Source organism: Rhipicephalus sanguineus, chromosome 2 (assembly GCF_013339695.2).
Source record: "Rhipicephalus sanguineus isolate Rsan-2018 chromosome 2, BIME_Rsan_1.4, whole genome shotgun sequence".
Classification (NCBI taxonomy): domain Eukaryota; kingdom Metazoa; phylum Arthropoda; class Arachnida; order Ixodida; family Ixodidae; genus Rhipicephalus; species Rhipicephalus sanguineus.
The window spans coordinates 75,535,565-75,549,471 of NC_051177.1; the positions used below are offsets into that span (position 1 = coordinate 75,535,565).

At 50.3% G+C, this 13,907-nt stretch overlaps 1 protein-coding gene across 1 annotated transcript in view; it reads right to left on the minus strand.

The window, feature by feature from the left end:
• Nucleotides 1-13,907, minus strand: part of LOC119383183 (oxidation resistance protein 1) — a 101,104-nt gene that overhangs the window by 82,805 nt on the left and 4,392 nt on the right. The window contains exon 2 of the mRNA XM_049412447.1: nucleotides 9,848-10,229. Within this exon, the coding sequence (XP_049268404.1) occupies nucleotides 9,848-10,229 (382 nt within the window). The remainder of the gene's footprint in view (nucleotides 1-9,847; nucleotides 10,230-13,907) is intronic.

A 13,907-nucleotide genomic window follows, 5' to 3' on the forward strand; every position in this document is an offset into this window, starting at 1 on the left:
TTACTTGGGTTCTCAAAGAGCCTGGATCGGATTGGGTTGCAATTTTTGTCATCTCCAAATACGTCTGATATGCAGGTCTTTGGAGTTTTCAGTACACCTGCTGAATTCCGATGCGTCTTCGTGGCCTCAATGTGCCTCTTGTATATATAGCATGTCGCTTTATCGCTGCAAAACCATGCTGTTATTTCTGCTGTGTAGCTACCCCTAACCGTGGTCACCCGTAACCGTCGTATAACACTCGTTCGAGTAGCGGAACTTAAAAAAGGGTGCAAAAATAAGACAGGCGTGGACGTCGCTGTACTAACAACTGAAATTTTACTTCTATGTTGCTGGCGGTGCGGTCACACCAGCTCGCGGCGAGCCGCTCCTTCCAAGGTGCATTTTTGGGGGGTCACGCCAATTTGCAGCAGTCTGGAGAGGGTTATGTCGGTTATGGTTATGTCCCCAAAAAGCGCCGGGCAGCGTGCCGAGAAAAATGATGCACGAACACATTCCTCTCGCGGCACGAAAATTTTGCCGCGCGGCAGCTTTGGAGTGTCGCGTTTTGCCGCCGCCGGCGCGCTGCGCCCGTTTTTCCTAGAGTTACTGTATATACCTAAAGGTAGCATATAATAATAATATCTGGGGTTTAACGTCCCAAAACCACGATATGATTATGAGAGACGCCGTAGTGGAGGGCTCCGGTAATTTCGACCACCTGGGGTTCTTTAACGTGCACCTAAATCTAAGTACACGGGCCTCAGACATTTTCGCCTCCATCGAAAATGCAGCCGCCGCGGCCGGGATAAAAGGTAGCATATACAGTAACTCTAGTTTTTCCGCTAGTGTGCTTATAGTTTGGCGCAGTTTTGGCGCAAAACAGCGGAGATGTAGCAGGATGTAGCAGCTTTCACGTCTTGGCGCAATTGGCGCAGCTATCACATCACTGCTGGGGGACTCTGAGATCACTCCCGTCCCTTCCCGCCCTTTCCATGTGACTTCTGTCATCATGCCCTAGATACAGGGCAAAGAGAGAGCCCATGTTCGAGGCCAGTTCGAGGCGTCCCATCCGAAAATAGTCACGACGCGCGCGCCACCTAAGCAAGCCGCGCGCGACCCAAAATCGGAAGAAATCAATGAAGCCAATTCAGCAAGCCGCGCGGGCAAAATCGCCATATACTCGCTAAACCGAAGCGCTACGAGGGGAAGCCACAATACACGTTGCGCTGCATAAACGACCTCGCATGTAAAAGTTAACCCCGCAGCCACGTGCCCGATTTCTATCGACCGTCGACTTACATAATCATCATTTTCTGATGCTTGCCTCGCCTTCCCCGAGTCCGCCTTCAAAGAAAAGGCGTGCAAGTTTATATCGCAGACACGATGTAAGAATAAGATCGCAGATCACGCTACCTTGCCGCGCAGCTGGAGTTTCCGTTACAAACTTAGCTCAACATCTTGTACTTGTGGCGCATAGGCGTGCGCAGGGTTTATTATTAAGGTGGCCAAGTATAACCAGGCGAGTAAACAGGCGAGTAAACAATAGTAGCCCCAATCGTTTAGCACATAATTTACATAAACAAGATAAAAAAAAACGCAGCGTGAAACGAAAATAGCCTCGTCGTTCTATTGTTTTCCGCTCCGTGTTGTTTTTTTTATTATCATTATATAAAACGTCAAATGCAGGCCGTCTCTTAAGGGGTATTCAGACGGAGGAGAAATGCTCGGGGGGTAAAGGCGGAGCCTAGTGACGTCAACTCGCGAGGAGAAGTCGCCACAAATGCCCCCCACTCACACGGACGGGGCGAACGGAGGGGGAGACCAGTGTTACCAGACTACTCCTGTGGCTTGTACCGCCCGTTTCACCAGCTGCTGACGACGATGACCCCAGCTACAGATGACCCCAACTGCAGACTGGACACCCACTGCCGCTCTCTGCAGGAGCAAGTGCAACAATGTGGCCAAACAAGAGCCAGAAATTCCGCCACATCCCCCACCGCCGGGGGATTGTTTGTCCTTTCGGGGAAAACGTCCCCGTCTCCTCCGAGGAGGCGCGGGGGGTCACGCCCACTCGCTAATCCGTGACGTCGTGGTCACGTGATCCGCAACCCCCCCGTCTCCCCCGAGCATTCCTCCCCCGTCTGAATACCCCTTTACCGTCAGGGGCTGACGCTTTTTCGCAAACGATTAGTGCGAAGCTGCCATACTATATATAGGGAACGGGGAAGGGCTGCGAGAAGAGCCCGAAGCGACGGAAGCCCTACGTCAACGATGACGTGCCCGTAGATCTGCGAGAGGCGCGAACGCTCGGTTCTGGAGTTTGGACATCCGTGTCGCGAGTAAGCCTAGCAACAACCTAGAAGAAACCAGACTAGACTTCAGAATCGTCCAGTTTCGCTGTTTCAAGCGTTGCGCGACGAAGTGCAAGCTTCGCAGATTTCTTTTTTCTTTTTTTTTTAGAGTGTATAAGAAGCGACAATAGCTATGAAGCTCATGCATTATGTCTGTATTGTAGCGCGCACTATACATCATAAATTGTTGCACGAAGAAAGGAGGCCCACGAGCGCAGAGTTGGTATATTTACAAGAAATATGAATGGCACGGAAACGACGGTAAGAGTCGTCGTCTTCCTCTAGTTCGAACCAGCTTTCCATCGCAACACCCCCTTCCCCCCCCCCCCCCCCCCCCCCGGCATGGCAAGCTCCGTTCCGGTGCAGGTTATGGTTATTTTCATCTCAACAATATTATATAAAGTATAGTCCGCGGTGATGCAAGCAGCTCCCTTGCACTCGTTTTTAGCCCGTGTAATATATGCACGAAACAAGATGTAGATGCCGGCGAGAAGCAGCTTTCCGTATGCGCGAGCGACCAAGACCAAATAGGCGCCCACAGCGGACAGGCCTTAAGAGCGCGCGCTGGCTTTGCATAAGACAAGAGCTCAGCGGCCACATAAGATCTACGGTGGTATTTGCCTATTCACCGGAGGATACAAACAAGCTGCGAGTGAGAACACTTCTGTGTTCGCGGGAAGTACCGCGCGCGCAGAGGCTCAAGGGATGTGCTCAAGAGAGACTACTTACATGAGCTCATTTGGCGCCCGCCGGATGCGCATAAAGGTCAACGTATGCGTTGCAATAAACCGACCGTGCGTATACTTCCAATTATCAGTAAGGAGCTAGACGGATCTCTGAGAAGTGGTCTTATCGCCAAAGCTGCTTCCGAACCGCATCATGGCAGAGGCAGCAGCGCCCGTCACGTTGTGAGACGGACAAATTTAAAACCACCCGACCGGAAGAAAACGCCTGGCACATCGACATCTTATGTATACAGTGAGCAATATCGTTCATAGAGCGCGGGAAAAAAAATTAACCGATTCAGGCGGTTTGAGGTGCCAAAAACACGACATTATTACGAGGCAAACCATTGTGGAGCGACTCCGCATTCATTTTGACCACCTGGAGGTTTTTAAACGTGCACCTAAATGTATACAGCCGACGGGTGTTCTAGCAATGCGCCCCAATAGAGATGCGGCCGCCGTGGCCGGGAATCAATCTTTCAACTGCTAAGCTATACCAGTAAACTGGCTATACCTACCACGGCGGTTCAAAGCACATGCACTTCACCGTCGAACACACGGTGTTCCACATCTGGAATTATACAGACTTCGCGACAGCATTTCCTTATCACCTGCGCCGTAGTTAAGAGTCCCACTGTATTTTATGCCCTTGCTAAGACGACTCGAAGGCGAAAGCCATCTTCGTATTTTTCTTCTCAGTCGATATTGAATTTATCCCTCCACCCCCGAAAGCTTTCTGCACCCTACGCCGTTTTACACAGCCTCCGGGATCGGAGGCGGAGGCAGTGGAAGCTTTCTGCACATCACGTGGTTTTGCAGTGCCTCCGGGGTCGGCCCACCTCTGACCAAGCGAGGATGTCAACGTCATCACGTTGTGTGACGTCATAATGATGTCGCACATTTTGGCGACCTGTGACGTCATGACAAAAATCACATCGTGACGTCACCGCATGATTTATTTTTTTGCATCACTCATGTTGATACCGCCGGCGCCGACTGTCACTTCCCGCGTTTGATGAGGCATCTCGGGCTTTCGCCTTGAAAGTAGCACCGAATAGGTTCTTGTTAATGATACTGGAATACGGTTCCCTAAACGTGCATAAGGCGACATACAGAAGAAAAACATGGCTGATTCCTCCGTCATAGGAATCGGTATAACACGAAAGTGAAACGTGTCTTCACAGAAGTAGTGCTTGTTGTGCACGTAGTGATATATGAGAGCTTGTACAATGTCTAGTATTCGTGTTTGGCAGCTATTGGCCGCGAGATCGAGCACAGTCGCCGCCTGGCGGCTACTGGCTGAAGCGCGCCTAGTGTGGATTGCTCCCTGCGTCGTCTGCTAGCCACGTCGTGTTTGAATGTGCGCGTACGTCCTGCAGGTTCTCAAAGGGCGGTTTGTTCTTTTATGTTAACGCGACTTAACTGCTCATGCGTATACCTAACATGGTGCACAGAAGCAAATGGGCTTACTCGGCTGCATACGCATTGTAATAAGATCAGTGAATGCGACTTTCGAGAGGGCCGTGTATTGGTGTCGTACCCTTCGTTCGCCAGCATAATTTCAGTGTTGGTGCCGCTTTCTGGTTCACGCACGTCGTAAAGTGCGCTTGGCATAGTCCCAAACATAAGGAGCAATAAACAGTGTGTGAATGCCGCGTTTTAGCGACTCGGTGGTAAACAAAAGCGAGGCATGCACTTTCGCGTTGTTGCTTGGTGTATAACTGCGGCACTGTAGTTCATGATGAGCTTTAGTTGTGCTTAAGATGTCCTTTTATTGTACGGTCGTGGTCCCACTACAGCGAAATGTTTCTATCAAGTGAATGAGAACTAACAGACAATAACGCCATTGGCGTTATTGTCTGTTAGTTCTCATTAATATTGTGTCTAACAAAGAAAACGAGCCCTTAAGAGTCATCTTCTTTCCTTCTATCAAATGAAGTCTGACACTTCGGTACTCAAACTGTCCCCTAAAAAAAAAAAAAAGACAATGGAATGACACGGCAGTGATAAAACGGAGTTGCCGCGCGCAATTTTAAATTTGGGCGAAATTTATGCAGAAACACTCGTGTGCTTAGATTTAGGTACGCTTTGAAGAACTCAAATGTTAAAATTAATTCCGACGGCGTGCCTTACATTTTTGTCGTATGATGTCACGCAAAACCTCATCCTTTTTTTTTTACATTATCTTGAGCGTCTGTGCGGAGTTGTTATAAACTGATGGAAGGCAGCGGACATGATTAGTTCGAGAAAGAAAAAAACCTTATTCCATAAAATAACCGGACCTTTGTTGCATCACTGTCGTGCACGTAATCAGTCGATGAAAACTCTGTGCTAAACACTTACATGCGTATGCGTATTCGCGCGAACAGTGCTATTGAACTCCTTACACAGGAATATGGGCTGGTATATAAATGAAGAAGAAGTATAAACACTTAAGTAGTTCAGGCGTGCTACAGCAGTGCGTAGTACACAGAACACAAGGTAAACACGTACAGAGAAAACAACAAAAAACGTCGTGTATACTCTGTTCCAGAAGTTCCGTGCAGCAGAGCCAAGGCTACACGACCCTCGAGCGCAGGTTGTTGCGAAGCGAGATGTAGTGCCCCATATACGTAGCCCGTTGTTTGTCCTCATGACTTTTGCAAGCGGTCTCGTCGGAGTATTTTTACTTGAAGGCTTCTCTGTGTGTTGTAGCTGTAATTTGTATGACGATTTTGTCGCATTTTCTGTATAAAACAATTTTTGTGGCTCCATGATACTGAAGAAAGAGTTCTTGCTTGTACGTGTTATAACATGCAAATGACGAAAGAAATAACGCTGTTGTGGCTCGTATGTGTTATGTTTTTACTTATAAAGTACGAAGGAATGGTACGACACTGTCTAAACTTTTATGAGTAGTCCGCACAGCCCGAGCGTCCACAGCGCCGCGGAGGACCCAGTCTTGGGTTGTGATTAGTCCGCGGTGGCAGATTTGGTCACTCCTTAGTCAAAATGGCGGCGCCTGGTTCACCTGTGCGATATCGTGCAAGTATCTCGAAGACGCGCGCTTTTACGGTGCCGAGGAGAATATTTAACCGCTTTCACAATTACAGCTCATCTCACTGCGCAGTTGCACAGTGTCCCAAGCGCTCGCCGCTAGCAGACGACAGGGCGCGGAAGGATACACTTAGATGTGCTCGCCCTCCTGATTGGTTGAGAAGGCCTGTAGCTTCCACAGTGCTGCACGGAACTTCTGGAACAGAGTATAGTGCGTAAGCGCAGACTGTTACCCAGGGCGAGCATACCTTTCATCGGCATACTGCGCTTCTCTCACTAGTAATAGTAACGTTGGATGATCTTCGCGCATCGATTCAACAATGAAGAGCGTATATATTACCAGTAAGCTGCAATCAACGCATTTTATTCGCCTACAATCGGCTCAAACAGCTCACAACGAACCGCCGCTGTGAGCATTTGGATACGCGCCGCCGACCGCCTCTCCACACTAACGCGGCGACGGTGCTGCCTCCTATAGGTCGATCTCGCGGCGAATAGCACCGTTTGACGTGGATGCACCCATGTTGACAGCATGTCTCTATCGCGACGACTAACGCCCATGATCATGATTAAACCGTTGTGGTAGCTGACGGTGTGAACATATATTTGGACACAGCGAATCGTGAATCCCGCGTAAGGATGATATCAACAAGCTCATAATCAACACCGGTACCCGGTATGCACTTCTTCAAAGCGTCATCAATTAAGGAGAGAAACGGCACGGTGTGCGCTTTCTAGTAATGGGTAGCCGACGCCTGTGCTCATGCATACATAACACACACTGCGCTTCAGCAACACAGGAGGTAGAGGTTCGTAGACTGAGCCGCAAACGTGTGCGTCCCGCTGGCCTCTGTCTCGCAGGCGCTGCTCTCGCTCCACCAAGGCACGACATTCGCCCGTCGAAATCGCGTCCTTTCTGCAACGCATATTGCAGCAGTTTTGTTAGTCGGTGCTCTCGCAATTGAAGCAGTCGACGGCGGAGAAATCCCGTTGGTGCACGTGGAAGCTGCACTACTCCGATGAGCCGACGCACGCTAACACGAAGCCAAAGGCAAAGAACGTAACTGCGTCAAGGGTGTCTCGGCGACGCCAGCGCGGCCAGTCTACCTCTCTGGTATCGAGACACTTTAACCATGACCTCCGATATCGCGTGCAATCTCGGAGTAAGCGCTAGTAAGTGTCGATCGTGAAGCATTACTTCTTTTCACATCTCACAGATGGCGGCACCGCCCCGCTCCGCCCGCCACGAAAGAGAATGTGTGAAAGATATAAGGCGCGTTCGCACCGCGTCTAGCATCTCCCGAGTTAGCTTAGTCGGTAGGGCGTCGGGCGCTTGCCGTCGCGGCCGCAGCGTCGTGGGTTCGATTCCCAGCGGGGTATCTTTTTCTTGGTTTTTTTTTTCTTTCTCACCCGTTGGCGTCCATTTTATCAACGTCATATCCGTGACGGATGTACTTGGTGGACCCGGCATAAAACAATTTCTGTTAACGCGTAAAAGGAACGTATTTTCCCTGGTAATGCACGTTAGGCATGCAAACGGAACAAGGTCATGAGAAGGCACAGTTTGCACGCGCTTTCAAACTGCGCATGCAAAAAGGCGGCTGAGCTGCGCTAGCGCCCGGCAGGAGCGAGTGCGCGGCCGCGTGCATGCCATGCGAACCGTCCCAGCTGCACACACCTGCGCGGCCTCGCACGCGATGCGGCTTTTATCGCTCGCACACGGCCGAGCCGCGTTTGTGCCGGCGGCGCAGGAAGGAGTGCGTGCTAAAGGGAGCGCGCGGGCCACACGGCCTTGCTTGATCGACCAGCAGATGCGCACACGGCCATTCGACAACGTCCTTCCCTTGTAATGTTTAATGGCGAGCAGAGTTCCAACGACAGTTCGGACAGGTATCGCCGCTTGTCGCGGATCAGATTGGACTGGGGGTCAACGTCCGGACGCACGACTAAAAAAGTAACAATAGAGAGTTTTAGTGCTGGGTTCCCGCGGGCTTGGGGGCGCGCGGGCCCTTGCGCTCTTTTTTATTCACCGTGGATGCGGCTGGGAGTACAAAGGAACGCAAGAGCGTGCGTACGCAGGTGGCTTGGGGTCCCCAGTGCTAAAACTCTCTAATAAGGCACACAGCCTATATAAACATAATGGAAGAAATCTACAGCGCATCCACAGCCACTATAGTCCTTCATAAAGAAAGCGACAGAATCCCAATAAAGAAGGGCGTACGGCAGGGAGACACGATCTCTCCAATGCTATTCACCGCGTGTTTACAGGAGGTTTTCAGGGCCCTAGATTGGGAAGAATTAGGGATAAGAGTTAATGGAGAGTATCTCAGTAACCTGCGCTTCGCTGATGACATTGCATTGATGAGTAACGCGGGAGACGAATTACAGCTCATGATTACTGAACTGGATACGGAAAGTAGAAGAGTAGGTCTGAAAATTAATATGCATAAAACTAAAGTAATGTGGAACAATCTTGGCAGAGAACAGCGCTTCGCGATAGGTGGCGAGACGCTGGAAGTTGTAAAGGAGTACGTCTACTTAGGACAGCTAGTAACCGCGGAGCCGAACCATGAGAGTGAAATAACTAGAAGAATAAGGATGGGATGGGGCTCATTCGGCAAGCATTATCAAATCATGAATAGTAGTCTACCACTATCTCTCAAGAGGAAGGTATATAACAGCTGCATCTTACCGGTACTTACCTACGGAGCAGAAACCTGGAGACTTACAAAGAGGGTTCAACTTAAATTGAGGACGACGCAGAGAGCGATGGAAAGGAAAATGATAGGTGTAACCTTAAGAGACAGGAAGAGAGCAGAGTGGGTCAGGGAACAAACGGGGGTTAAGGATATCATAGTTGAAATTAAGAAGAAGAAATGGATATGGGCCGGCCACGTAGCACGTCGGCAGGATAACCGGTGGCCATTAAGGGTAACTGACTGGATTCCAAGAGAGGGCAAACGCGTGAGGGGAAGACAGAAAATTAGGTGGGTAGATGAGATTAAGAAGTTTGCAGGTATAACGTGGCAACAGAAAGCACAGGACCGGGTTGATTGGCGGAACATGGGAGAGGCCTTTGCCCTGCAGTGGGCGTAGACAGGCTGATGATGAAGGCACACAGTCCCTTGTGCATTTGCCGACGACGACTCGAAGGCGAAACCATCTTTTCATCTTTTTCTTCTCAGTCGACTGTATTTACCCCCCCCCCTTCCCCCCTCGAAAGCTTTCTGCACCCAACGCGGTTTTGCCCTGCCTCCGGCATCGGAGGCCATTGGAAGATTTCAGAACCTCATCTGGTTTAGCACTGCCTCCGGGATCAGCCCACCTTTGACGACCGAGCGACGATGTCATATGATGACGTCATCTTGTGACGTCCAGATGCCGTGGCGAATTTTGGCGACCTGTGACGTCATGATGACGTCATCACATTATGATGTTTTGCATCACTAGCGTTGACGCCGACGGTCACTATTCGCGCTCGACGAGGCATCTCTCGCCTTCAAAGAGGTCATTCCAGGCTCTTGTCCCACACTTCGCATATAAGACGTGAAAGGTGATCCCGTCATTCTACCGAGCGGAGAGAGGCGTGAACTTTGAATAGCGTATGAATGCGAGCCAGTTGGTACGTATCCACAGTAAAGAAAAAAAAAAACAGCGCAAGAGAAACACGGACAAGATGCACACAGGACTAGCGCTGACCATAGTAAAAAACGGCGCAAAATAAACACGCACAAGACAGGACGAGCATGCACTCACCACGTATTCGATGGCGCCCGGCGGCGGCTGGGTGGGCGTCCTGCTCAGCTGCTTCCTGCCGGCGTCGGACGATGCCGCCGTGGTGGTGGGCGGCGCCGACTGAGGCGCCGGCGGCAGGGGAGGCGACGGCATGGCCCGGCCGGCACCGCCGGGCGGCGTGGCTGCCGTCCGGCGGCCCGCCACCGAGGAAGGGCCCCCATGGAAGGAAGCAGGGTGGTGCTGCTGCGTCGCGGCAGCCGCGGCCAGTGGCCCCAAGAGAGGCTCGAGGGGACCCCCGGAGGACCGGCCCCCGCGGCCCCCCGCGTCCTCCTTCTTGCTCGTGTCCAGCACAAGCTCCAAGGGGTTCACGTAGCCGTGGCAGTCCACAGACTGAGTCTTGTTGCTGCGAAGGAGAACAGTGGGGGGCGGCACCGTCAGAAATGATCGTTGAGACCGCGTGCACAAAACGCGAAGTCACATACGACAAAAAAGAAGAGAAACAACACTACATATTCTCATCACCACCGGAAAACTGACGAGGAAGCGTACACAGGGCTGGATTCGTCGATTTTCCTAGTTATGCACCGACAGGCCCAGCACCAGACTCTTCTCATCACCACCAGCGCATATATATCAACAGCTTGTTTCATACCCAGTGCGCCAAAAAAGAAAAAAGAATCCATGGGCGATCTCATTTGCACCATCGTCTTAAGTTGCGTCACATGGCTCTATCGTATATACCCGCGAAATTTGTTTAATCCGCCACACCACCTCGTTCTTTGCGTGTAAACCTTCGATTGCGCTTCTCTTCCCCCTTGACATCTATTCTGCTACTCTAATAGACCATCAGACTCTGCCAGTTACATGACCTGCCGAACTCTTTTTTCGTTCGCATATATATTTTCTAGGCTGTCGGCTACTTCCGTATCAACACCGCCGTCTTCCTGCCTTCTAATAAAGCGGCTATATCGTCGTTTGTTGTATCAGTCCTCTACTTTCCAAGCTTCCTTGTGAACCTTCCTTCTAATGTATATATACACATTAGAGGAGCGTAAGTGGATGATCGCTTCATGACCTCTGAAATCGGGCGGCGCGCACTGCCATCAAGACGGCGCGACGGAAGGCCTCAGTGCCTGGGTCTAAAGTTTCTCTTCGAAGTAATATGGGCATTATAAGCACAACACGTTAACGACGCTATACTGCACTACACGTAAGCCTTTCTAGAGTTACTGTATATGTTCCCCCATAGGGAGCATATACAGTGAATAAGCGGCCTCGACGTATATATACAGAGCCGCGAACGAAACGTCCGCTCGCTCGTTTAACGGCTTTCGGGACGGCTCCATTTACGAGCGTGGATGCGTCAAAGCGCCTGAACTTGCCTCTGTGCACCCTCGTTGGAGCTGCGATAAACGGACAGCTAAACAGCTCAGGCATGTGCGCAACAAGTGAAACGAATAACGACTGATTAGTGTAAGGGCCGAGACCTCCCGTTGTTCTCTCCGCCATTGGCCGCCGATTGCAGCGCCGTGGAATTGAGAAACCCACCGCGTCGGTCCTGAATGAGTCACGCAGGCTCTTTATCTCCCGGAGCAACAAAGAAGAGCGATATCCATCTATACTAAGGAAAACATGACGCACGGTTAACGTGAGTCAGTAGTTGAACGAGTGGTTTATTTCGCGGGCGTTGCACCAAAGAAGGACGCACTTTGAGAGCGTCGCGCCGAGCAATAAGATTGGTCGCACTATAGGCCATGGACGAAGGGTCCGACAAACTCATCAGGCATACCACTCCTTGGCGCTGTTTGCTCATATCTGGCCCTTAATGCGTCAAAAGCAACAAGCTATATATCGTCTTTGTCAGTCCTGCATACAGATGGTGCGATGGAACAGGCCCTGCGCGATCTGTGCGCGGCTGGCTCAAGCACTGCGTGCTCCTTCTAATGATATATATATATATATATATATATATATATATATATATATATATATATATATATATATATATATATATATATATATATATATTCCATCGCACCATCTGTTGCGTCTCGTCAAGGCTGCTGCCTTGACGAGACGCAAGACCAGGAAACTGCTGTTTCTCCGTTTTCCGGTGCAAAAGACCAGTCGTTCACAATTCACACAGCAACGCGCGCCTCCCTTCCCACAAAATTCAGGCCCACACATGTGCAGTATATAGGTCAGGGACGACGAGACAGGAAAGAAAGCTGAATATTCACGCCGCTTCGGCATGTAGCCTTCAAATTAGATTTCCGGCATGTTGTATAAAACGCGCTAACGACGTGCGCTGTGCAGTGAATAGAGTCGCAAATTGCTGGGAAATTGAAAGTCGTTTTCTCAGAACTAGTGGTCTCTAAACTTTTGACGCCGACTGCATACGCACCACCTGTACACACAACGCACGTCACAAAAGCCGCAAGAACTTACAATTACATGTTATAGGGGCCATGAGCACACACACACACCCATGGCGGCCACACGAGTTCGCGCTACCAGAGCTGCAACACGTTGTGGATGCGTCTTCCTCCGTGCACGCGCGGTTGACACACAAGGCCACGGCGGTGTGAATCCATCCCGGCAAAAAACACACACGCGTTAACGCGCAGTCCGTTTCGTAAGAATAACACTGTGGGTCCAACCAATTAAGGGCAAATGAAAGGACGACACGGGACAATAAAGGAGAAAATAAAGGGAAAGGGGGGGGGGGGTTACCGGAATGAATGTTAGACGTACTTAAGTTACGCCATGCATAACACGCAAGCGTACACGCCCACACACGCGCTTCCATGCACAGCTGAGCGGGCGCACACGAACGGTTCACCACATACGCCGAGCTCGGTGAATGCAACATCATAGCGAGCGCTTAATGGTCCGAGATAATTGCGAGCGCACTCTCTTAAAACCCGCGAATGCAATGCACACAAGCCCCGCGAATGCGAGGCGTGAAGAGCAAACCGCGGTGCAGAGGTTATGGTTTGTCACGGTACACTCGGCTGACACGGAGAAGCAAAACGAACTCGACGCGAGCAACACGCCGATCCGTCACGGAGCGCCTACGCAGCGGCTGGCGCGGCTTGCAACGCAGTTGCACCACTGCGCTGCACCATGTGCATTGTACAGGACCACCAGGTGCATGGAGCCCTGTGCTATACATGGACATTGTGGTCCTGTACAAAGTGTATAGTATCAATGCCGTTGAAGAACTATAGTATAACAGCGCATGGCTGAACGTTTCGACAAAGGGACTTGACCTTCACGCATGCGAGCCCTCTTAACTCCTCGGCATTGCTTATTTGACCACTCTTAATAAAATTGTTAACTAAAGCTATTAACTGAGCTGCGTGGCCATAATAGTTGTCGGAACTATTTGCATGCCTACATGTTTGCTACTTTGCATAAAGCTTTGCTGCTTTTTTATAGCATGCGTCATTGACTGCATGCAACGCAAGGTAGCATTTGGGCAGGCTGCAAAAAACACAGCTGTGCGTATCTCATGGAGTGGCACGAAAGCGTCAACCAATACCACCACCATGACAAAACGACAGACTTATGTTAACACTAACCGACTCTGTATAAACACACGCGGCACATGTGGCGAATACTCTACAATTCGTAAAAGGTCAAGCGTATTATTTATAAGCGGAGCATGGCGACTGACAGACGAGTCTTGCCTCTTGACAAACAAAGCCTTAAGAGAGACAGTTCAAAGAGATTTTGCATCCGTACGACGTCGTGCACTTGCCGAAAGTGACATAGTAAAGCATTGAAAGGGTCCAAACGGTTCTCGAATCCACATTATTGCGTCAGTAACATTAACGAAATGAACAAGCGGGCTGGTTGGTTGACATTCACCGTGAAACCGTTTTTAAGCGTAACTTAGAACAGTATGTGTGAGTGGACAGTTGGTGATTCACGATTAGGAAAAGCAACCACAAAAACACACGGGACACGGAAGATCGAGACAACACGAAGCGGTACGAAAAAAAAAAAAAAACATTAACGAACTACTTTCTTCGTATCTTCTTTTCCTTTTTAACTGGCTTCAAGAACATTAGATACG